Source organism: Sinohyriopsis cumingii, chromosome 12 (genome assembly GCF_028554795.1).
Source record: "Sinohyriopsis cumingii isolate HCF-2022 chromosome 12, ASM2855479v2, whole genome shotgun sequence".
Classification (NCBI taxonomy): domain Eukaryota; kingdom Metazoa; phylum Mollusca; class Bivalvia; order Unionida; family Unionidae; genus Sinohyriopsis; species Sinohyriopsis cumingii.
The window spans coordinates 97,932,698-97,960,044 of record NC_142972.1 but is presented as its reverse complement, the minus strand read 5'-3'; the positions used below and the strand labels follow the sequence as shown (position 1 = coordinate 97,960,044).

Genomic DNA, 27,347 nt, shown 5'->3' with positions numbered 1-27,347 from the left:
TTTATTTTTTATGGCGCTTAGTGCATGAATTAATTTCACATCCGCGATATGCCTGTCTTGTAGATCTTTACTTCGATAAGCAACATCATGTATGTGACACGCTGCGTCGATAGCGTTTATCGGATACTCTCCCGGTTTTGGTTTAGACTGTTCATCAAGTCTGATATCTAGTCGTGTCCCTGGACCGCAGTAATTGTATCCTGGGAGATGCTTTTCTCCGGGATACTTTGCCCAGGGAGTTCCGGGGAGCTTTCCAAGTTTGGCTGCAATGTCACCTCCGCTAAATTCTCGCTTTTTTTTTGAAATCTAAATTTTTTTGTGCCACATCGCGCACACTTACCAGAAAGTGCTTGTCTGTTATTTTTTGTTGTAATGGTTGTTAGATCATTCGTAGGGGTTCGTGCCTTACACTTCACACAATATAAATCCATAATTATTATTCCTTATATACAAATGGAAATTACAGATTTTTCTGCGACGCGAAGAAAGGAGCCAGTTAAGCATAATTCAGTGCTACCAAACTCTATCAGAATGATCATCATAGGACCGTCAGGATCGGGTAAAACGCAACTGCTGTTGAACATGATAATGAAGTGGATGAAGTGGGATAAGCTGTATTTGGTAGCACCATCTGTAGATGATCAGCGATGCTATAATGTTATAAAAGATTTTAATGAGAGTGCAAAAGCGCTGAGTGAAGACGGAGAGGAAGTAGTTGAATTTATCACTGATATCGAAGAAGCTCCCAGCGTTGAAGACCTTAACGGGGAAATAAATAACCTAGTAGTGTATGATGATGTGATGCTGGACAAGCAAAAAAATCCTGCAAGAATATTTTCCCGGGGTCGTCATAAAAACACCGATGTCATTTATGTTACTCAACGTTACACACAAATACCAAAAGTAATCAGGGATAACTGTAATCTTCTTGCTGTGTTTAATGGAGTTGATGTTCATACGCTGAGAAATATTCATCAAACCTGGTGTAGCGGCGATATGGATATTAATAAGTTTAAGAATTTCTTTAGTCACGCTCAAAGAAACCAGCACGGATTTGTGACAATAAATTTACACGACCCGCGGACACGATACCGTATCGGACTTGATACATTGTATGGTTAACATAAAAATGTTTTCTCACAGCAGCAGGGGGGGCTGGACCCACCCCATGGATTTTTCAATAACGACCCCGCCACGGAAACTGTTTCAGATTTATTGAAGTAACCCAAGTTGCCAGCGGAAATGTATTGCATTTTCCCCTGGAAATTCGAAAAATTTCTCGAGGAGAGACTCTCCGAATTTTTTGGGACATTTTTTTTGTCCTGTATTCTGAATAGAAGGGTTTTTTCGTCGAAATAAGCCCTCTATCGAGGAATAGTTTCCTGGAAGGGGTTACTTGTAAAACTGTTTTGGTCTGTTCGCCTCCTCTGCTGCTCCTTCTGATTTGTGCATTCCTTGGGGTTATGCCCTGTTTGCTGACATTTAGGGCATTTACTGTAATTCTCACACACCCCAAACCAGCTTTTCAACCTAAATCCCATTACAAAACAAAGTGTTGTAATTTTTGGGGCATTTTCTTTTGCCACAGTGAGGATTCTTACTCCTGTCTTTATATTTCTGAAACCCCAAACTGTGGCCATTTTTGCTCTCATAACTTTGGTATTTAGTTTATGCTCAACTTTGTTAGTCACTTTTAAGGTCTCAACTTCCAGAGGGAGGCCTGAGATGGAGACATTTATTGTTTTGGCCTCTATCTCTCTGGTTAAAGGTGCAGTTTTGTATATATTTGCCTTATTTCCCTTTATTCCCTATATTTGCCTTACTTCCCTTTATCACACAAGGACGTAACAAGATGGCTGCCACGTATATATGGTCTTAACACAGCTCTACTCAGTTCAATGAACTTGGTGTAAAAACTGGTGTTAAATATGCTAATACCTATTGCCATAATTTATACTGTGGATTTATAACAATATTAAGTTTGAGTAAGTGAAATTTAATGTGCACGTTTTCATTTATTCAAGTGAATTTGGAAACCTGTTCAAAGCAAAGGATTTTTGGTTATCCAAGATGGCTATCGAAGTGGATATACTTGAAACTGAACTACATCTACCATATCTGAACTTCAGTTGATACCAACTCGAACACATTATGCAAGTTTCATTCAAAAGTTTATGGATATGTGCTAGTCATATTTTACGATTTGATATACTTGCTATCACTGTTATGAACAAGCTGAAAATATCAGAATCATGGAAACATATTTAAATACCAGCCTTGTAGGTTCCTTACTCAACACACCCAGCTCAACCTTTTCTGCATCATTCTCTCACTTTAGTATGTCTGATATGCCTGAAGATCAGAGCCACACAGATAATCCCATGCAGGAAAGTCATGTTCAGAGTGAAAATGAAAACAATGGTGCAGATGATAATTTGGAGTTATCCAATATGGCTGACATTCATCCAGAATTCCTGAGGGTCAAACATAATAAATACAGTATCACTGTACATATAGATCCACAAAAGTTTGAGTTTGTAAAACAGATATTGGATTCAGAACCTTGCATGACTTCATGCAGTTCAAGTGTACAAAATGGTATTATCTACAGAACACAAGAGAAAAACACCGTGACAGCTACATTGTATAAAACAACATGTGTCTTACATATACTGGAGCTGAACAGTTTCACATGGTTAGATCATATTATCTGTAAATGTAGACAGGATGAGAATACCGATGCAAAAGGCAGCAATATGCTGATATCTACACCAGTAACTAGATGTAGTACCAAACATGAAACAGGTCCTAAAGTCTTTGACCTAAATGACTCAAGCAATAAAATTGACACCCCTCCAGAGTGTCAGGCAATTACATGTTCCATAAATCATGACCACAGCAGTGATGGCTTAAACCTTAAAAATTTCTAATGTGTGTACATAAAAAAACAATTAGGAACTTGGAGGTCCAAATTGAAGAATTAAGACTACAGTTACATGCTATTAAGTCAGCACAGTGAAGGGTTAATGAGCAAGTAACCTCATGTGAAACAGCAATTCAGACAGACTCCCAAATATCAACAGTATCAGATGCTCAGACAGAGACAATCCCATTACCAGCCAAAAGAAAATGTAAAATGACCATGCAAATAAAAACTGATACCCAAAGTAATCCTGCATTGCAAACAACATTACCCTCCTCTCGGTCATGTGTCACACCTGCAACAACAATAAGTGTACACCCATGGCCCTCAGTTCAGACAAGTATGTTGCCTTCACCAACAACTGCATTTCCCAGTGCACAGACAAATGCGTCAAAATCAACTCAAGTAGTTCACACAACTGAAACACAAATTTCAGCACCCCTTCTTCCAAGATATGAAATACAATCCGGAGTCCAACACATTATCAACACAAGCCAGAAATGATAGGACTATAATAATTGGCTCCTCAATATTGAAAAGTATAATACCAAGGAGACTTTTTAAAACAGATGTACAGACTCTAAGAGGTGCAAAAATCAACAACATCATGGTCAGAATAATGAACTGTGACCTAACCAAATACAACCAAATTATTATTTTTGTAGGTGGAAATTATGCCTGTGAGGGAAGGTCACTAAATCAAATCAGAACTGATCTTGAAAGTTTACTGTATGCTGCTAGGTATTGCAGCCCAAATACATGTAAAATAATGATATCAGGACTACCTCCTCGTGTGGACACCAAGGCCAAAGAAATCAATGATCTGATAATGGACCTATGTGAAGACTTCAACCTACAGTACATTCCACAATACACATCTTCCATTCTTCAGAACCAGGATGTCAACCTTAGTCTCTAGCACAGAGACAAAATTCATTTAAGCAAAAAAGGAACCTCTCAACTAATGAGAAATATTAACATGCATGCCCCCATTTTCACACACTATAATGAAGAGTACTGTCTCTACTGTGGAGAAACTGGGCACATGACACAGGTATGCCATCATGGCAAACAGATTGAATGCTTCAGATGCCATAAATATGGACACAAACAAAGACTTTGTCCATCAATGTATTATACATATTAGGAAGCTGGCAAAGAGGAGAATGCCAATGCTTCATTTACAACAAATCTAAATGTACCTAGTGAGACTCTTGACTCTAACTATTCAATGGACAATATTGTAGATGCAACTGTAAATGGATTTTCAGGGTTTGTATGTGACAATGATAAAAGCAGTATAGAGACAATCTCAGTGAGTACCCCATTGCATGATGACATACATATAATTGATATGAAACTAAATACAAAAGGTTTTAACATAGGTCTCTTAAATATACAAGGTATAGTGGGAAAAATAGACCAGATTAAGTTAATGCTGTCTTCCAAAGAAAATAATATACATGTTTTAGGACTAACTGAAACCAAATTAAATGCTAACCACAATGATGATCTATTTCACTGTCAAGGCTACAATAAACCATTATGTAGGGACAGAGAGACAGCAGGGGGGTCTTGTTGTATACATTATGGAAGATGTAAATGTAGAAAGGCGATTTGACTTGGAGTCACATGAAATTGAGAGTATCTGGGTGGAAATGTTTCAAAATAATGCAAAATCATTCCTAGTTGGTTTCATATATAGGCCACCTTCCTCCAAAGCAATTTGGAATGATAACTTTTTGAAACAAATGGAAAATGTTCTAGCACAGGAGATATAAATAAGGGGCTTCTCAATATTCAAATAAGGAACAACTGGATGGAATTTATTGAATCATTACGCCTAGACCAGCTGGTAAATGAGCCTACAAGGGTAACAGAAAAATCGAGCACTCTTATTTATCACATTTACAGACAATGTGGCTTGTGTTAATGTACCAAATGTTGGTCTTAGTGACCACTATCCTACTTTTTTGACAAGAAAGGCTAAATACAAGAAAAAAAAAGAAAAATACACACAAAACGATCACTTACAGATCATTCAAAAATTTTAATGAAGAACAATTTCTCAATGACCTATATAAAGTTCCATGGAATATGATCCATAATTTGGATGCAAAAGATGAAGCCCTGAGGGTGTGGACTGACTTATTCATGGATATATTATCTAAGCATGTACCACTGAAAGTACATCGAGTAATGACTGAAATTCAACCTTAAATTGGATTACTACTGAAATCCCAGATGCTATGAAAACATGAGACAAATTCAAGGCTATGGGAAACCAAGCACATTATAAAGTATGGAGAAATAAAATAACAAGTATAATTAAAAAAGCTAAAAATCTTATTATCAATCATTGCTTGAAAACAAAAAGAGCAACACAAACTCCATTTGGAAAGTCTTCAATGAACTCACTGGAGGAACACACAAATATTAGGCAAATAAAATTCACTCACTTCTGGTATATGACACCATAGTCACTGATGACACTGACATTGCAAATGTTTTCAATGATTTTTCACCAACATTACCACAAAGTTAAACGGATCAGTGATAGAAAACAACTTTAATGAACTGAAAAAGTTATGCAGCAGCGAAATCTCTAAGGAGGTATATTTCTCTATCCCACCAGTATTAAAAAACTTTGTTAAAAAATATCTCAGTGAACTTGATACCAAGAAAGCTAATGGACTTGATCAAGTTGGTCAAAAACTCATTAAATCTTCTTCCTATGCTATTGTAGATAGCATAACATTCATAATTAATTTAAGTATTGCAACCTCATCTGTCCCCAAAATACGGAAAACTGCAAAAAGTAAATCCTATTCACAAATCTGGTTCTAAGGGTGAAACTGATAACTACCGACCAATCTCAATACTACCAAACTTGGCAAAAGTGATTGAAAAACATGTCCGTGACTCATTCATGTCATATTTAACCAAACACTTGCTGTTACACCCTAATCAATCAGGCTGAAGACAGAAACATTCCTGTGAGACTGCACTGATCTCCCTTACTGATAAATGGCTTCAAGTGCTTGACCAAGGTAGAATAATAGGATCTGTATTTGTAGATTTCAGCAAAGCTTTTGACATGGTGGATCATGAAATCCTTTTGAAGAAACTGAAAATCTCTACCAGTGTGATGAAAGAACAATTACATGGTTTACTTCTTACTTAAGTGAGAGAACACAACATGTTTACATAAATAATGTTCTGTCTGAACCTGGAACAATTAGATATGGAGTACCACAAGGCTCAATTCTAGATCCATTACTATTATTTTTATTTATTAATGACTTACCACTTTTACTAAGAGACTCAGTATCATCTACAGATCTCTATGTAGATGACACAACACTGTCAGACATAAAAACACAAAGCATTAACTCAAAATTTCTTTACAGAATGCCCTAAAGAAACTGGAAAACTGGTGCACATGCAATGGCATGGTGGTAAATACTGGTAAAACTAAAATATTACTTATCTTAACATGGCAAAGAGGGACAAACCTTGATAGTGATGAACTATGTCTGACATAGAAGGATAAAAGTTTGCAAATGGTCTGTCATGATAGACTACATGGTGTTCTGGTAGATAATAACCTATCATGGACTGAACATATCAAACATATCCGTTAAAAAGTCAATTCAAGTTTATGGCTTCTAAGTAGGATATAACATTTTCTCCCTGAAAGGCACAGAGAACTATTTTATAACAGTTACATACAACCCTATTTAGACTACTGCAATAAAGTATGAGGTAATTCAAATTAGGTTAGAAATATTACCCATTAAAGACCTAATCTGTTTAAGAAAAGCCAAATTAATGTACAAGATATCCCATAATAGTCCTCCTGAATATTTACAATCACTATTCCAGTACAGGCTACCTGGTAATACTCCCCACCTGCGATCCATGTCTACCAAATAGTATAAAATTCTCAAACCAAATAAGGAGTTATTTTAAAAAAGTTTCCAATACTCTGGAACTCTGCCCTGGAATAGTATTCCAGTTGAGATTAGAAATGCCCATTCTATTTCCTTCTTCCAAACCCAATATATCCAGTGGCTTCAGAGATGCAGCTAAAATAAACAAATTCCTTTGTTTGAGGGCCTCAAGGTAGATTAGTTCTTAGCTAACTGTGTTACCCTCTTTAAATAATGCCATTATTATTATTAATACTTTTCAATTTCTTCTGCCTCTATCAAGTGTGTGTCCAAGTCCTTCGGATATATGACATATTTGTTATAGCCTACATTTTGCAGGCCATCTACCTTATCTATGTCAATCCCCATTACTTTAAGGGCAGTCAGAACTTCAGCTTGCCTAGGCGCGCTGGCTACATTTCCAAAATCTATCGTTTGACACCCAAGGGGGTGGATGCTAAGACATAATAGAAATGCAAGCAACACGCACACATATGCAGTATGCAGTATAAACACTTTATTATTTTTATATTTTTGTTTAAAAGACAAAACCTTTTTCAAAATTGTTAAGTCTTAAGTAAAGAAAAGAAAACTAACATGAATTCGATCTAGATAATGCCATCCAAACACAAATACGGGAACATTATACAACACCAACACCACCATCAACACACACTGGACTCTCTTGACTCTGGCAGAGTCACTATTATAATAATCAAAAAGCCTGTACGGGGAAGAAAACCAAGTTTTATATAACTCTGGAGGGAGCCAGTACTCTCCAAAGTTCATGAGAAAATGGAAATCAGGCCCACTGCAAAGGGAAGGTAGTATATATCTCAAAAGGGATAATCAGACTAAAAAATATTTGATGAACAAAACAAAGAGTAACCCTGCTAAATTATATTTACTATTTTTCTGACAAACACTTATAACACTTTGGTGGGTGGACAGGGAAACCCATAGCATACAACACTATTTGGAAACAACCAGGGTGCCACTTCTATGTCCTAACCAACCATATATGTTGGGACGGGATCAAGAGGTGTTAACACTCTATCCTCTACTTTAGTATTAAAGTAGGTACTTGGCTTGGTAGAGATTTTCAGTTTCCCCCCGACTGCACATAGATTGGCAAGATTTCTGTTGCTACTTCCATTTTCACTGAGATTATTTCACTAATACTTACAGTACAGTTATAAATCTCGCAAAATGTCCGTGTCTCAAGAGAACAAGTGTATTCTCTACAATCACAATCCTCTGGAAAATATGAGTTGTTCTGCTCTCTAAAATAGTTTAGACTTCTTCCATACACGATGACTGTCAGGGGGCATAATTGTTTCTGGCTTCCCGTTTTCTGTGGCCGCTTAGGCTCCAGAACAGTGGTCTGCTTTTATGGCATATTTTTGAATAAAGTATGGAATTATTGAAGGTAAAATTTTTGGAATCCAACAGAATACATGTCCGGATACATGTTTATGGTACTAAGCGGCCCGCGGAGGGAAAAATTATGTTTTTGCGAAGCGATGAAAATTTCTAAAGTTTTATTTCCATACATTAAGAGGAGGTAATAATAATAATAAACACATTAGGTCTTAAGCTGCCAACAATTTTGAATATATCCATGTTTATTTCATATTTCTGAGTAACCTCTATTTACCGCACGAAGCCTCAATTTACGTGTCCTATCTGCACGTTACAGCCATATCTGTAATGACCGATGCGTAGGCCAAGTTATCCCTCAAATATTTAGCGCATTGACCCCATTGTCGGTCAACGACGTTAGTGTGCAAAACTCGATTTAATAACTTTTTGAGGCCATTTCATTCCTATATATATTGAATTTCATTCAGATAAACAAAATAGTGTTTATGTTCTCTTGAAACGTGTGTATTCAATTTATTTAACTGAACGGTGTCATGACAAGATTATTCCTGTATGATTGTAGTCCTAGAAAGCTCTATTCAAAATGATACAGATAAATGACAAAGAATGATGTAAACGATGATTTGGGTTTGTTTCACATATTTCCTATTCTTCTGTACTAGAAACCTTCAGTACAAAATAAAATGTCAACAAATATAAATGCAAACTATCAATGCAATATTTATTTTTTCTATTGAAGGTACCAACTTAATTTCCGGAATTGACCTTGCAATCTTGACTTGAGCAGGATTGACACCTTATAAAATGTAATTGTACAAATATTTTTCATTTCTGAAGTTTAGTATTTATTAATCATGGCTATATTCTGTTGAAATAATTTATACAAACATGAAACAGTTGTAACGAAGGTCCAACAGTTGTGTTAGATTTCATGAAAATAAATATGGGGTGGGGAAAGGGTACACACATTCCTCAGCAGACTGACAACAAATGTGATTTGTTATAGCTTTCCTTGTTTGTCCTAATTAACAGTAAAGCTATAAACATATTTTTTGGCAATAACAAGAGTTATAGACTCTGTTCATTTTCATGAAATTATGTGGGACCATGTTTTTCTGAAAACTGAAAAAAATACATTTTGAGAATTGCCCACCCCCCACTCATTTCATGTCCCCGAAATCACGCCAAGCTGCAGCACAGAGACAGTTGAGACTTAATTTTTATCATTCCTGGATGCATCTCCATTGAAAAATAGCTTGATTTACTTAAAAAAACTGGTATTTCAATTTTCATGTCCTATATCTTTATAGCTTACGAGCTGGCTTCAGTAAAACTCCGAGTTTAGCTTACGAGCTGGCTTGTGAAAAATCTATGTAAGTCTGTGTTAATAAACGTCTTCATTCATTTACTTGTCTTTAACAATTTACGACAGCAAGTCTCCACACGTTCCTTCTTCGTTTTCACTGCATAATCAAACATGTGTCTGCTCTATATCTAAAAAGAATCAACGACTACGGACAGAATCAACGCTCCAATCTGATTGGTTAGTTCAATTTGACACACACCTATACCTGTATGTTAGTGTAATTTTAAACCCCTTGCATGTGATGCAAAGGTGACCTTCTTAGTGCATAAGGCACATACTGATTCTTTTAGCTGCCTTGTCACAGGAAAATATTGAAAATAGCTCTTTCCTGTCAAAAATGAATGTAAAAAAGAGGGGTTGATGGCAGTGTTGGTTCAGTATAAAAGCCACCAGTTGCATCAGGAATTAACCTGATTGCCGCAGTCAAAATTTCACATGTATGCTTTCTACAAAAAATCATTAGTTTTTATTTGTATCTTCAGTGTAAAATTATTCTCATTTTTCTGCAAGAGGTCATTGTTGGATGAAAATTCACCAGATAAACTGTCCAATGAGACCTTAAGAACTGGTGTCATTTTCTCAATCTTGTCAAATGTGATTAGCTGTGCCATAAATCATTTCCTTATTACCTCCATGTCTTGAATCTGTCATAGTTAGGTATTCCAAACATACATTTAATATATGTTTAATAAACATACCCTTCCTATAGATTTGATAGCACTTAATCATAGTATCAGAAGTGAGTTAACTCAACACTGTTAGAGTTACCAGGTATTGCTCCTGATACATTCTGCTAATGAACAACAAAAGCCTTATAACTTTCATGCAAGGTGATTTAATTAAAGTATTTCACATACTTATTTAGTTTCTCAATATTTTCAGTACATGCTTAGTATATTTTCCTAATTTAATGAGTGCCTTAATTTAATGCTTTTACATACATATCTACTCATGATGTAATGTTTTAATGCATAGATTTCATCTTATTTCCAGAAATTTAAGTTATAATAACATATATATAAGAAGTTCAGGGTTTTATTTTCTTGTAGGCCTCAAAGTATGTGGGAGCACACCTGAAGAAGTGATAAAGATTTTCTTATGAGTCAGCCGCACCAATTGTTGTGGAGCTTTCACAAGAACAAATGTATCTGGATCAGCTTCATTGGAGTTTTTGGTGAGTTATGTGAAATGGATGTCCCTTTTTACATTGTTTTATTTATCCTCCCTTCTTTTAATTTGCATGATTTTCTGTTTGCTTTAGATTTGATTCTATGCAGGTTAAAATCACTAGCAAAACAAACTTCCCTAAATGCGGCAGGTTCAGCAGTAATATGTGATGGCCAGTGGGAACATATGATGCAAAGGTGACCTTCTTAGTGTTCTTAAAATACATTATCCATAAACATTGTTTTATCAACAGATGGGATGAATCTGGGAATAGAATTTCATAGTTTAAATTTCCCAAATGATGTGGTTCAGTTTGCAAAGATTGGTCCATAGATTTTATGTTACCTGATGAGTTGCCTCCCTTACAGTCTAACTAAGATTACTATGTTTTAGTATAGAGAGTTCTGGTCAGTTTATATATGCTGTGCATTGTTCATATTTTGTTAAGTACTTAGCATGGACATTTTGCTGTTATTTTACAGGAGAATCAGCTTGGCATTTTTTTGCATCTTTTATTCCTTACATTTGGGATTTCATAAATAGTACTATTTTTGTTGTGAGATATCACAGATATCACCAGGCACTAACACTACGGGATATATTAGCTATGAAAAATGATGGCATTGACTTGTTATAAGGAAACTGTATGTTTAAGCATGGAAAGTAAAATGAAAGTATGAAGGTGTCACATACCTATTGCTCCATATCATGGCTCTCGATCATCGACAAATGCCATATTGAAACAATCCTGACTACCTGTCAGCTTGTATTTTTATAAAGTGCATTTGCACATATGATTAATGTTGGAGATAATTTATAATCACCATTAAGTGTTTACATTCCCTTCATGTTAGAAGGTCGTACCTCATTTTCCAATGCAAATAATAATAACTGTAGTATCAGTTTTTGTACTATGATGCCTGGACAAAGGAAAATTGATTTGATACAATATGTAAATCATATAAAAATGATTTGTTTAAATATTTATCATCTGGGTAAAGATTTTTGAAGCTTAGTGTGTACATGACAGGATTGTAAACTGTTATCACTTACCTTGTATTTTGCGAGAGAAATAGGCAATTGTATCCATTTTTCTCCAGGATTAAGGTGAGACTCATGTAAGTTAATAATTTTTCCTCACCTGTGTGATGAAACCGTTCGTCATCAATGTTGAATCTTTGTATAATTTATTGTGAAATAATTGCTATTTTTGTCGTTTGAAATCGGGCACCATTTTTACTACTGTGTGTATTGGGCGCTCGGTTTTCCACTAGGAGGCGCTCAGGTTAATCTTTCCGAATTCTTCCATATTTAGTTATATTCGTAAAAAACTTTGTCACGAATTTCCCGAGTGTGTCCCCATAACCTATAAATAGGGGTGATATCCGCCGTTTTGGCAGATGTGGTTCTATTGGATTCCCGGAAAGGTCTCAAGACAAGCAAAAAGTCTCAACTGATAATTTCAAGCCTTAAAAGTAAGGTAGACTAGTTACTACCAACACATTAAATTTAGTACTCATAATGACTACTATAAAGTTTCTCTGAAATTGTTTCAACGTTTATTTCCTCGTTATATCAGATAAAAACTCCCACAGAGGGATTTAGCTGACGACATTGTCACTGTGTCGTCATGAACACAACCGTCTGCTATCCATTGGAAATTTAATATTCCGATTGACATTATCGAATTTCCTATTCAGTTTCATGTAACTTTTTGAAATCACAAATTTCCATCCAGTTTGTAGTGGTTGTGTCATTTAGTTGTCAAAATAATATACCTGACGCAACGACACACTGTGTCGCTCAAAACGACACACATTGTCGCATTCAACTCAAGCGACACACTATTGACATGCAGTTTCAGACTGTGTCGCTCAAAATGACACACTGTGTCTCAGCCAACAAACGCGACAACACTATTAACACCAGGTTCCAGACTGTGCCTCTAACATATTTACCATTGGACTCTAAAACACAAACCTGGGTCTGGTTCCGAACCTTGATTGGGTGCACAAAATCATTACCACTTCGGTATGTTATATGAACAAACTTTGAGATAATTAGCTTCTTTTTCTGTATAAGATTCGTTTGGGAATTGGGATTATCTGAGTTAGAGATGATGTGAATTAGGACAAATGGAACATTTATGCTGATTTTCACATGCAATTTAACACTGAAATTATTGTTGTCATTTCAACATGCTTTATGAAACATCTGTTCTGAAAATTGGCAAATCATATAATTCACTATTTTGAGCACTAGATTTTGTGAGAAAACACATTCAATCCTGGAAGACGTATAATAAACTGTGTTGACTATTTATATTTGTTTTGTTTTGTGCTTTTATGACCTATATAAGAACTTTTGTAGTGAACACAGATTTCTTGACACTACAATACACTGGAGAGGTCTAGTAACTGAAAAAGGCGTGTGCTGTCCATCTATTCCATTTTATTTGACCTTGACTCTTGGCATGTTACAAATTTTAGTGGCAGCGGTGGGATCCATAAAAATCTGTTTGATCCTGTATTTACTTCATATACATGGGGAACAAGAATGGAAGCTCATGACTCAACATTAGAGACGATCGTAATCCAGGAACCACAACTCCCGCCATCGCAGAGAGCATACTCCACACAAACCATCTTAAATGCAACACCTAGTGGAGAAGTACAGTTTAGAATTAGTAATGGCGGAAAAAGATAAAAGGATAGTCATTACATGTCATCAGAAAGTAGCAATTGCTCAACTTCTATAAATTATCCATCACATGTGGAACATTTCCAATTGCGTGATGGAAGAGATGGTAATATAGCTTTTTCGACCATACAAGATGCAGTTTGAGTGAGGATAAACCAAGGTCATGTGAGCGCTATGAATTCGTGTTACCTCAATCCATACACCAACCCAGATTTGTGTCTGATAGAAATAATCATGGAGAGCTCGTCTTACCTATGCCATATGGTAACTCCTATCGTCGCAATGATTCAAAGTATCACAAACCAGCAGCATATGATGGCTCGACACATTGGCAAGATTACTTGGTACATTTCGATCTAGTAGCTGAAATTAATCAGTGGGATGATCATCTAAAAGTTCTGGAACTTGCATCTAGCTTATGTGGGACTGCACAGGGAGTTCTAAGTGACCTACACCCTGACATGCGAAGAAATTATTCAAGTCTAGTCAATGCATTAGCAGCTCGGTTTGAGCCAGAAAACCAGTCTGAACTTTATAAAGCACAGATTAAAAGTAGACTGCGGAAGAGAGGGGAACCACTCACAGAATTAGCACAGGACATCAAACGCCATGTACGACTTGCATATCCAACTGCCCCGTTACAAGTTAGAGAACAACTAGCCAGAGATTGCTTTATTGACTCCCTGAATGACTCTGAGCTGAAATGGGCGGTGTTTCAATCAAAGTCCCAAACTGTGGATGATGCACTGTGAGTTGGCCATGAATATGAAGCATTTCAAAAAGGAAGACATGGACGTTTGAACCCCAAACACGGTGTACGGATGCAACGAGAAGTTTCGAACAAAGAAAACAGCATGTCCATAGAGAAAGATGAAAAACCATATGAAAATAGTGACATACTCAGAGAAATTCTAAAACGAATAGAGCAATTGGAAAATCAAAGTAAAAATAATGGAAACCTAAATAGGAATAAGCAAAATAATAACAAGAAATGTGCTTATTGTGGTAAGCTTGGACACTGGGAAAGTAAGTGCTTCAAAACGTCTGGATGATGAAGGAAGGTTGGAACCAAATAGCAAGACAACCCACACCAATAGCCAGAGGAAATATATTAACAGCAATGTCAAGGTCACGGGAAACGAACACTAGCTGAAGCAGCGGGCCCAGCCTCAGCTTATGTTCAATACCAGTGGCCCATGAATGAAGTGATACATTCTTAACAAGATGGTTTATATGTTAAGGTAACAATTTATGATATTGAGGTAAACGCAATAATTGACACAGGCAGCTCAATCACAGTTCTAAATCCTCTGAAGTATTATGCTATCTCAGATTCAATTCGACCCCCTTTGCAATCAGGCGGTGGACAACTCAGAATGGCGGATGGTGATTTGGAAGTGCTGAGTTTCAAATTGAGTTTCAAATTGAGATCAATGGTAAATCCTTAACACATCAGTTTATTATAGCTGATGTGGAGGCACCTCTTGTTTTGGGGTATGACTTTTTGTATAGACACAACTGTCAAATAAACATAAGAGAAGGGCAGCTTATAATAAATGGGAAATGTTTTCCATGTCAACGAGAAAGTCAGATGCAATCCTTGTTTAAAGTTACACTATCAGGGGACATCACTGTACCCCCCAACTCTGAAATACTAGTTACAGGAATGATAGATGGTGAAATTGTAGGCTGTGAAGAAGCAGTTGTGGAACCTTACAAGTCCCACTTGGCACAGAATGGCATACTAGTTGCAAAAGCTGTTGTTAACCCAAGTTCTGGTTGTATCCCACTTCGAATGGTTAATTTGTCTCGTAGCTCCATTAAGCTCTATAAACATTCATGTGCTGCAATTTGTGAACCAGTTGCTTCCACTTTTCATCTGGAAGAAGCAGAGAATGATGACCTTGTAGGAAAGGTAAATAAAATAACCACCACTACTTGTCCTCAGGAACCAGAACATTTAAACATTTTGATTGATGAGTCAAGCAAAACATTATCTGAAGCTCAGCATGATCGTCTACGAAAGCTGCTATGCAAATATGAATCAGTATTTGCCAAGTCTAAAAGTGATCTTGGTCGTACAAATATAGTTCAACACAGAATCAATAGTGGTAATGCCACTCCTATAAAACAGCATCCCCAAAGACTTCCTTTGTCTAAGTGACAAGCTGCAGAGGATGAAATCAATCGAATGTTAAAAGATGGCATAATCGAACCTTCTAAATCTCTGTGGGCATCACCCATTGTCCTTGTCCAAAAGAAGGATGGGTCAGTGAGATTCTGCGTAGACTACTGCAGACTAAATGATGTAACACTGAAGGACAGTTATCCTCTTCCGCGTATTGATGATACCTTTGATGCTCTGCGGGGTTCCAAATGGTTCTCAACTTTAGACTTTGCCAGTGGCTATTGGCAAGCAGAAGTTAATCCAAATGATGCTGAAAAGACTGCATTTACCACATGTGGTCTCTTTCAATTTAAGGTTATGCCGTTTGGACTCTGCAATGCCCCAGGGACTTTTGAACGTCTGATGGAATATGTCCTCCATGGACTACAGTGGAAAACATGCTTAGTCTATTTGGATGACATCATTGTCTTTGCTGATACTTTTGAAGAACATCTCACTCGTTTGGAGGAGGTAATCTTGCGTATCCAGAAGGCTGGAATGAAGATATCTCCAAATAAGTGTTCCTTGTTCAAAGAAAAGGTTGTCTTCTTGGGCCATATTGTTTCCTCTGAAGGTATTTCTACTGATCCTGAAAAAGTTGCTGCAGTAAGGGATTGGCCTTGCTCAAAGAATATCCATGAGCTGCGAAGTTTTCTTGGCACCTGCTCATACTATCGCAGATTTATCAAAGGATTCTCCACTATAGCTAAACCTCTTCACCGCCTGACAGAAAAGAAGGTTCCTTTTCATTGGAGCACAGATCATGAAATGGCTTTCCAAAGACTGAAGGAACTTCTAACATCAGCTCCAATTCTTAGCTACCCAGATATGACCAAAACATTCATTCTTGATACAGATGCAAGTGGTCATGGCCTGGGCGCTGTTTTGTCACAAGTATTTGATGGCCAAGAACATGTTATCGCCTACTTTAGTCAAACATTAAACAAAGCCGAAAGAAACTACTGTAACTCGCCGAGAGTTGCTTGCAATTGTGGACAGTGTTAAGCACTTTCACCACTATCTATATGGAACACACTTTACTATCAGAACTGACCATGGCGCTCTGACTTGGCTGTTACGTTCAAAAAATCCAGAGGGCCAGATTGCCAGATGGTTGCAAGTACTCAACACTTACACCTTCAAAACTGAGTATCGGGCAGGCAGAACTCATAGCAATGCTGATGGGTTGTCAAGGCGACCTTGCATGTCATGTGACCACTCAAAGCATCAAGAACAGAAGGATGCATCATTTAACCAGGTGCACACCCTGGAAACAGAAACAAACACAATCATGGCCATCCGTAAAGCAAAAGCCCAAACTTCAACAACAGCTCTGTACAATGATGATGCAGTTGAAGTAGTGAAGTCTGCTGCAACATGGTTTGCCCAACACAAAGATCAATTCATTTCAGATGCACAGTCCAAGGATGAAAATCTTTCTTTTATCATGTAATGGAAGCATGCTGGAGATATAAAACCATTGTGGGAACATGTATCTCCATGCAATTCAATAGTTAAGACTTATTGGTCTCAATGGGATCGTATACAGCTTCTTGATGGAAAACTCTACAGAAAATGGATAATAGTTGACACTGTTGAAATCCGATGGCAACTTATTTTGCTTAACAGCCAGAAAAATGAAATCTTGAAGATGCTGCATGATGACCCCAGTGATGGGCATCTTGGCGTGACTCGCACCATTGCCAGAGTACGAAGCCGTTTCTACTGGGTTGGCTATAAAGAGAGTGTTAGATAATGGTGTCGCGAATGCGAAATATGTCAATCCCGCAAAGGCCCCAAGCTTAGCCCAAGAGCAGCTATATTGTTGGTGCCCCATTAGAAAGGCTTGCCATGGATGTGCTGGGTCCTTTTCCGAGATCAAATAAAGGAAACAAGTACATATTAGCAATTGCAGACTACTTCACACGATGGACGGAGGCATTCTCTATGCCAGAACAAAACACTGAAACAATAGCTAATCTATTTGTGGAAGAATTTATTTGCTGCTTTGGGTTACCACAACAACTACACCTTGACCAGGGTGGTCAGTTTCAATCAAAACTATTTAGCGAGCTCTGTTCCAGACTGCAAATCGACAAGACCAAGACAACAGCCTTTCATCCTCAAAGTGATGGTCTAGTGGAAAGGTTTAACCGCACCATTGAAGATATATTAAGCAAGTATATTACGCACGATCAGCAAGACTGGGATGACCATCTTCCACTAGCTATGTTTGCATACAGATCATCTGTGCATGAAAGCACTGGTCAAACTCTGAATATGTTGATGATGGGATGGGAAGTTCAACTACCTGTTGATCTAATTTTCGGACCTCCGCCAAAAGTGGAACAAGAAACAGTTGACGTCCCAGAAAATGAGCATATTAAACATCTACTTACCCGAATGTGAAAAATTCATGACAAGGCAAGGAATCATATGATGCAAGCAAGCAACAGGCAGAAGAGATATTATGATCATAAGAATCAGGCAAGACAGTATAAAAAAGGAGATATTGTTTGGCTCCACACGAAAACAAAGAAGAACGGTCATAGTCCAAAACTGCAAACAAACTGGGAAGGCCCATATCATGTAATCGGAGTGTTATCTGATTTAGTTTATAAAATACAGAATGACCCTAAAGCAGTACCAAAAATTGTCCATCATGACAGATTAAAGCCATTTTATGGCGGGAACTGCATGGTTGATAGAAATCTCTAATTTGTGTTGAGCCCGACACTTTTTGTTTAACAAGACACATAGATAGGGTATGTAAGCCCTGGCCCTGGTTTCACTAAACATCTTAAGTTTGAGGAAATTATATACCTCAGATCTGTTGAGTTTTTGCCGAGCTGAGATTTTTCTCAGGTACCATTTCAATATGCTTCCTCATATCAACACTCAAAGATCCTCTACTAAGGACAAAGTTTGAGATCGGTTATTACAATCTTAAGCGACCACACCGGAAGACTTTCTACCTTGGAAGTTAAGCATATGGAATTACATCACAATTAATACTTCCAGTTCAGTACCCACGAATGTAGTTCTAGTCTATTTTTAGAACATTTTTTCCTCTCTCATTTTGATGGCGATAGAAGAGTTTTATTTATGCAGTTTTGGTAGGGATTTAAAGGTAACTGTTTATTCTTGATAATATGAGCTCAGGGTGTTGTTGTCTGTATGTATTTTGGCGACAGTGCACAGTGAGTAATAAGGCCTTGGTGATGATCCAGAAGTGAAATACGTGTTCTGGTTACATGCTGTTATGTTGAGAGTCAATGATCTAAAAAAAGAGCAGGTCAACCTTTGACAAGAACTTCACCGTGAAGTCATCTTTGAAGGTATTTTAGATTAACATATGATTTGCATTGATTGTCACACAGTGGAAAGGTCAGTACTGAGAAACAAATGTAGAGAACATATAGTAAAATTAATTGTGTACTATGTCCTGTAAGGGCAGTATTTGAGCAAAGTTTAAATTGGTATAAAATCTTTATTATTAAAGATAGACACATGAAATTTTAATATGTCATGTATATTGACTTTTAAAATATAAGAATGAAATTAAAAGTAAAAAATTAATTTTTATTTTAAAAATTTTAATAAAATTTAAAAAAATTAAAAAAAATAATTTAAAAACCCCTAAAATGCACATATATAATATTTTTGGGAATCATATTAAATGTTATCAGCATGTATGTATTCCTACACCATATAAAAGCTCCAATGTTGGATTTTTGTCACATTTTGTCAGAGAAAATATCTTTGTAGTCAAAATGAGACCTTCATTAAAAATACATGAAGACAAAATTATAATTTGTATTGGCCATTCAGACTATTTATTAGGGGTCCAATCAGTTAATTTATGTGTTTATGATGGGGTCACTTCCTGAGTAACAAACATCTGCTTGTATAGCCTTCAGTAATTGTTTATAAACATAGTTATAAGGTATTTAGTGAGAGGACAGCAATGAAAACTTTATACTAGAACCTACTCAAGTTCTCTACTAAATCATTTTAAACTGTCTGAGAATGAAATACAGGTCAAAGGGATAAAATATGCTTCCCCCAGGTATATTTACCCTTGGATGTAAGAAAAAAGCAAAATGATGTAAGTTGAATACAAAATGCATTCCATTTTATTGTTCAGTTAGGTTAAGATATTGATTGGTGTAGTGCGGCATTGTGGCCTATATGATGTTATGGGAATTCTAATGATCCATCTTGATTTATGCATTATTAATTACTAATACTATTTGTTAATTGACACTCTAAAGATTACATAAGAAGCATTCAAACAAATTATTTGAATTTAACTTTGTACATGGTTACATATCCCACATGTACAAATATCCATCCATTTTAGAATGTTTGGGATCAAAAGTTCACATTCAGTACATCATATAGGCTGACATTTTACCTATAGTGAACCTGTAAAGCACATTTATGGCTATGTGCACTGAAAATATCCCAAAACGCTATTTTCATCATGAATATGCCTATGTATGGTAATATATTTCAATTTAGTACTTTGACAGAGTGCGGTATTGAAACATCAGCTGATATCTGATTCCATTGAATCAATGAGCTTAATAATTGGTAACCAACACTCTTCAAAATACCATATAAATGTTCAAATAGATAATTTGAATTATGTTTGCACATTTGATCTTAACAAGTACATTGTATATGTCCCACATATGCAAATTTCCATCCTTGTTTACAAGTTTTGGGGATGAGAATTTCACATTTAGCTGATGATATAGGATTTATTGGTACTTATAGTTGATTTTTATGACCACATTTGGCTGTATTCACTTGCAATATCCAAAATTGTTATTTCCCTCATGAATAAGAATGCTTATAGTAACACATTCTAATTTAGTATATTGTCACTTGACTTTCCTGTATACTGGTATGTAATAATGTTTACACCAATGATCAAACCTCACCGCCCCAACATTGCCTTAAACTTTATGATACATAGTCTACCTGATTAGTTATTTAACTTGTAAATGGCTAAATGTGCTTCTAGAAACCTCATATACTTTTAGGATGAATTTAACACTTTAATACATGGCCATTGCTTCACATTTCTGAGTGTCACTCTGTCAAGTTTAATATTTTCCCCCATGCTTGCAACCTTAATGTTAATTTGAAATCACCATATCTAACACATTTTAACTTCATTTACATAGATCTTACTGTTTTCTAGAATTAAGTGAAACATATTGTATCTTTTCAGGTCTAGCCTGGTATCTGGAACAAAGTGTTAGAGTTGGATTAGCTTGGAAGCTCTCCTGAGTAGTCTGGTGGTAATAGCATGGTTTCATAAGGGCATGTGCAGTGTACTGCCATAAGTGACCAAGATTAGTTCATATCACCACACTGATACATGGCACCTCAAAGACATGGCTTAGGTTTTCATGAGAGAGATCAGCACCATTTTTCAGTAAGGTAGAACCTCCCTAGAAACTATTTTCCTATCCCATTGCCACCTTTTGTTGTTATCGACATTGAAATGGAATGCATTTTTGCTATAAAACATGGTAGTGGTCCCATTAGAACTTTAAATCTGAATGTGCTATTAGTTATGGAAACAACTGCCTAAGTACCTGACACAATAAATGTGGAACATAGCACCTGTCAGTGTTTCTTTAGTGTGTACACCTATATGCATCTGGACAGGCATATTGCGGTTTGCTGCCAAAATCACTATGAGCTATGATGCTTCACAACCCCTGGGGAAAATGTTATCAGTTATACAGACCCAAACTACCATTTGTTTTAAATATCATTCATTAGTCAACTTTTCTGTCTAAAATTTGTCAAACTGTGTTTTAAAACTTGTATGAAAATTTAAGTTTTCAATAAAATTTAGTTTTTAAAATTTAAATGTTTATTTAATTTGCCATTAAAACTGAATTTATCAATATTTGTAATTTTCAAACATATTTTCAGACAGGGCTTATCTTGTATCACAATTAGGTTTTTACTGCATTGAAAAATTCCTATAATTAAGGAAGATATAGCAAATTTAGTTTTGGTTTCTCAAGAGCACTTGGACCAGAACTTGCACCCTGTGGAACACCAGCACTACATACTTTCTGACAGGTGTCACATGTTTTCCTTGCAAGGAAATTCAAAAAGACTTCATGTATAAAGTTGAAATAGGTATAGCATGCAAATATAAAAGTTTGACTAAAATTGGTGTAAAACATGGAGCCTGTCAGGAATTACATCACAATTAATACTTCCAGTTCAGTACCCACGAATGTAGTTCTAGTCTATTTTTAGAACATTTTTTCCTCTCTCATTTTGATGGCGATAGAAGAGTTTTATTTATGCAGTTTTGGTAGGGATTTAAAGGTAACTGTTTATTCTTGATAATATGAGCTCAGGGTGTTGTTGTCTGTATGTATTTTGGCGACAGTACACAGTGAGTAATAAGGCCTTGGTGATGATCCGGAAGTGAAATACGTGTTCTGGTTACATGCTGTTATGTTGAGAGTCAATGATCTAAAAAAAGAGCAGGTCAACCTTTGACAAGAACTTCACCGTGAAGTCATCTTTGAAGGTATTTTAGATTAACATATGATTTGCATTGATTGTCACACAGTGGAAAGGTCAGTACTGAGAAACAAATGTAGAGAACATATAGTAAAATTAATTGTGTACTATGTCCATATGATCATCACCATGGATTAGCGTGCTAACTCCCGCTAACTGTAAGTATTATTGTCGTCTGCCTTGAGTTTTCTTTTTCTAGGTAGATGTCAGTTATGGAGCACGAAGAAAATATCAAAAGATCAGGGAATTGGAACGAAAAGGAAAATTTTTTACTTGTTCAGAATGTTTTAGAAAGGGAAAAGGTTCTTTTTGGAAAACTAAAAGGTTATGGTGGGGTGAGTGGAGTTACACACTATGACAGGGAAAGGGCCTGGGTTGAAGTTGCAGATGCTGTTAATGCGAAAGGATTATTCCAACATTTTAAAAACTCAATATAATTTATCACTTATTGAAACTTACTGTAATTGACTAAATTATGATATTACCATATGTATGTGTTGACTCGAAAATGGGTATCAGTTACGTACGTCAGTTACTAAAAGTAACAGTGTAATTGCTTCCTGTGATATCGTGGGTTCTATGGTATCGCAATATTCATATTTTTCGGTATTTGTCCTGGATAGGGACACATCATCGACTTTAATTTTAAAAAAACAAGGTGTTATAATGAAAAATACATGTAATATTGATTTTAAGGATATACAGATTGTATGTGAGCACATGGGTATTGACTTGTTTTGAAATAGTGTAATTCATCTGTGCATTTTTAACTTAGCATACTCATTAGCAATTCCAGCATTTACAATAATTAAAACTAGTAATGCTAAATTAGTAACTCATGGCCCTCCAGTTTACAAATCATAAGCATACAATAGTTGACAATATACAGAAAATTACATCAAGCCTTGAATAATTCAATACCAATTGACCGGCCATATTGTAGGATGTTACTATACCATATTATTCAATTAACAATTGATCATATTTTTGAAAATGTTATTTTATCTGTACAAGAGTTGCCAATATTAATACAGTAAAACCTGTATATTATGACCATTGCTATGTGAGACCGCCTGTCAAGGAAAAGCATATTCTTGATGAAAAGATTAAATAATTATATAGTAAGTAATTGCTTGTTAAGAGATAACACCTGTCTTGAGTGATCATATTTCATTGGTAGAAGGAACGGTCTTTCAAGAGAGATGTTACTGTATTACATGAATCATAAAGTAAAATTATCTAGAATGTTTAATTTACAAATTTGCCATTGATTATTATTCATGATTATATATTTGACTATTAATTTATTACAACTTCATCATGAAAATATAATCATAGTTAGTGAAACATTTATTAGGACTTTAAATAATCAATCCCGATACAACTTAAGGTCAATATCGTAATAAATTTTGTCCCTCTTTTAGCATTTCCTCAGAGCCAAGAACTGTACTTCAGTGCAGAAAGCAGTATGACAACATAAAGCAAAGAGGTAATTGAACTTAAAAAATTAAGAGCAAAACCAATATTATGGAATGAATTTATTGAACCAGAACATATTTATTAAACATCTAATGTTATGGACTTTAATGGTGCATACAATTTAAGTAATTAATTTTTATTTAGGTATTTAGGGGTTCTATTGGGTATATGCATGTTTCAATGATTCTGCAAAAAAATAATATTTTGTTCTCACCAATTACTATAATTCACCCTCCAAAACATATTTAAAAAATGACCAATCTACTTTACCTACAGTATAAAGTTCACACAAGTATTACAATATCTTTGTAAAATAAAAAATTAAAATTGAATTTTGTCATTAAATTTTTCCAGTCCTGAAATATTGTGTTGGTTAGATAGTCCGTAGTTTCAAAAAACTTATTCATTATATAATTTTTAGCCAAAGAGAGGCTAGATGGAATTAAAACGCCACAAACTGGAGGAGGGCCAAAACCTAGTGATCCACCACAAAGCCAACAGCTTCTTTTGGAGCAACGTGGTGGAAGGCCACAAATGTGTGGTCTGTATGCATGTCTAGATACGGAAGGTAAACTATATGTTCAGTGCACATCCATATATATGGTAATTGTATCATAATTACTATATTACAATTTCCATTTATATTCTCATGTTCCACTGGTGAGAAAAGTTAACAAATTTATTTAATTAATTAACAGTTACTGATAACATCAATACTAGTTGGTACATACTACATGTGTTTATACCATTATTAACAAGTGATGAGATTTACATAGAAATTGTGAATACTATTTTTCAGACATAAGAATTATATTTATCATAGTATCATCATATTGTGAGATACAATTGTAATGATCATAATCTGTCATCAAATTATTTTAATTAATTATCATATTTGTCCATTTACAAAATAATTAAATCATGTATAGCAATTGTAAATATAATGCATAAATTATGACACCTAATAAAAAGTCATATTTTCATATCATAGTCATTTTTTCAAGAGAATATTGATTTTAAATGCATTTTTTATCCATCTTTTTCTTTCAGTGGAAAATCTTGAGGGGGTGGGAAAAATTAAATGTTCTGGCATGCAGGGAACATCTGAACCATTGCCAGGACCAAGCGATCAATCATTATCGTCAGGTAAAAGTAATAAATGTTTATTGTTTAACCAATGATTAAAAAATCTAAACTGATACTATACTAATGAAAATATTTAGCAAATGTTTCATAATATTACCAAATCTAAAATGTTATAAAATAAAGATTTTTCAAAATAGGCTTGCTTCCATACCACACACCCTTACCAAAGCTCAAGGACACTAAAAAATATTCATCCACAATATTCCATATCAGTATGTTTCTATCATAGTATAGTTTTAAATCTTATTATAATCTATATGAAGCAGATTTTCATCATTTAAATGACTGTTGGTATATAATTATAAAACATATGGACATTATAATTACATTAATTTCACAATCATGGTAATAAATGAGTAATATTATGTTTTTTTCAAGAATTATTATATTAGAATATTACATAAATTTCCCACCATATTTCACTACGTTATTTGATGTAGTGGGAGTGGGTAAATAATCTGCCCAAATTGTTATGTCCTATATTGATTAACCTATAAACACACACATATTAATAAAAAAAAAATTAAAAACCTATTCATATGTTTCCATTCATTCACATCAACATTATTTTCTTTCCAGATTCAGTGTCCATCGTATCAGTACCTTCAAACAGTCAATGTTTCATATGTCAAGGAAACAAAAGATTCAAAACAACATATAAATATGCAGAATCTGAAGAGGAGAACTTAAAACTGGAGAACAAAAATTTGAATTGGAGACTATAAAACTGGAAAAAGAGATTACAAAACTAGATTTGGAAATTACCAAATTACAGAAGGAGAAAGAAATGTTTATAAAATTGGATGCAAATTTAAGCCTTCAAAATGAAATTCTTATTTTAAAAAAGGAAGTTCTCCTTCAACAAGTAACTCAGATGTGTTTCATTGAACAATAAATAATCTAATAATTGTCTTCAGTGCATCTGTATGTTATAAATGTGATAATGTATTTTTTGCTTTTTGCATATATTTATACTGAATTGTCTTCATTTATATTAAATTATATAATAATAAACCTATAATACAAGAGTTAAATTAGGTAATGATTTAAAAGAAAATAATTCATGAAAAAATGTCCTGCATGTATAATCACGCAAAGCATTTCCATCCCCTGGTTCATAAATATTTAAAATTTCTTCATTATCTGCAATTAAATCATCAGCCGGAATGATGTCCCCCTTGTATATGCCTATGTTATGAAGAACAACACAGGTCAATGTGTATAAAGGTGGCTTTATCAGGAGAAACTCTCATTCCATTATGCAAACATGGGAAACGCCTCTTTAGGATGCCAAATATTTATTCTATAACGACTCTGGCTCTACATAAGGCATCATTGTACTTCTTCTGTGCAGTTGTGGTAGCTGCATTGTATGGTGTCATAAGGAAGTTCCGACAAGGATAGCCAGAGTCACCAAGTAGAAATCCATCATATTTACCTGAAAATATTAGTAATTATATATCAGATATATAGTATCGGTTACTTAAATGAAAATTGAAATGTAATATTGGATATTAAAAGGGATATATTAGCATAATTAAATTTATGAACTGTGCTTTTGAACTTATATCTACATCATAACCACCAGTAATTTGGTAAAATATTACTTAAAAATAAAACAATATTATGAAATGATGTTTGTGCACAAATAATTATATATATATATATATATATATATATATATATATATATTTATACACAAACACACACAATCCATGCACATTGATTACCATTTTCAAATGCAGTACATAGTTTACTTTCCCGGAACATCCTTGAGTCATGAACAGAGCCTGGCCACTTTGCTACACAGTTTGTTATTTGGAATCTGTAGTCACAGGTCATCTGAAAAGTAATATATTAAGTTTAAAATCGCACATACAAGGTTATATCAATATCTATTTTAATTGTCCTTTATTTACAATTTAAATTCACAAATTTGACATGTATATAATAACAAATATTACATTGATAATATACCTGTAATCCAATAAATCATATGTTTTGGATGATAACACAAACTTTTTCACAGTATATACATTATCTTTCCATGTTTTATGTGTATTTCTCAATTTCCCATATTAGTTCAATATATTGACAATTGCAGTTTCAATTATAATGTTTGTAAATTTTGGGGACAAGTGTCTCTCACACTCTATGTTCCTCCTTTATTAATTACCTGTACATTAAGTGAATGAAATCCTTTTCTGTTTACATAATCCTGTTCATTCAAACTTGGGGCCTGAATCCTGATGAATGTGCCATCTATTGCCCCTATAACATTTGGAAATCCTGTAATTAAAATAAATAATTTATTTTTAAAGTATTTGATATTATGGACATCCAGTATATGCTGCAATAATTTTGTTGTTGTTGTCACTTTCTTGTTTATTATAAAATTTTAAAAACTTATGAATTCTGTTGATCTACATGATAAATTAAAAGTTCAGAAATGGGTCAAGTGTTGCATAACTCAAATAATATAAGGGATTAAATCATATTGAAAGCATTAAGTACTAA

General features: G+C 34.9%; 1 protein-coding gene across 2 annotated transcripts; it reads left to right on the top strand.

Annotated features, from left to right (window-relative positions):
* Positions 1–8,340: 8,340 nt before the first annotated feature.
* Positions 8,341–25,570, top strand: LOC149787054 (uncharacterized). 2 transcript variants are annotated; one of them, XM_089977594.1, is made up of 7 exons: positions 8,343–8,419; positions 8,978–9,044; positions 10,654–10,778; positions 23,630–23,694; positions 24,106–24,252; positions 24,735–24,830; positions 25,410–25,570. In XM_089977594.1, the coding sequence occupies exons 3-7, from the start codon at positions 10,747–10,749 to the stop codon at positions 25,553–25,555; spliced, it is 486 nt and encodes a 161-aa protein (XP_089833720.1). In that variant the 5' UTR covers positions 8,343–8,419; positions 8,978–9,044; positions 10,654–10,746; the 3' UTR covers positions 25,556–25,570. The 2 variants fall into 2 exon arrangements, with proteins under 2 accessions (XP_089833721.1, XP_089833720.1); XM_089977595.1 differs by lacking the exon at positions 8,978–9,044 and having other exon boundaries at positions 8,341–8,419.
* The last annotated feature ends 1,777 nt before the right edge of the window (positions 25,571–27,347 follow it).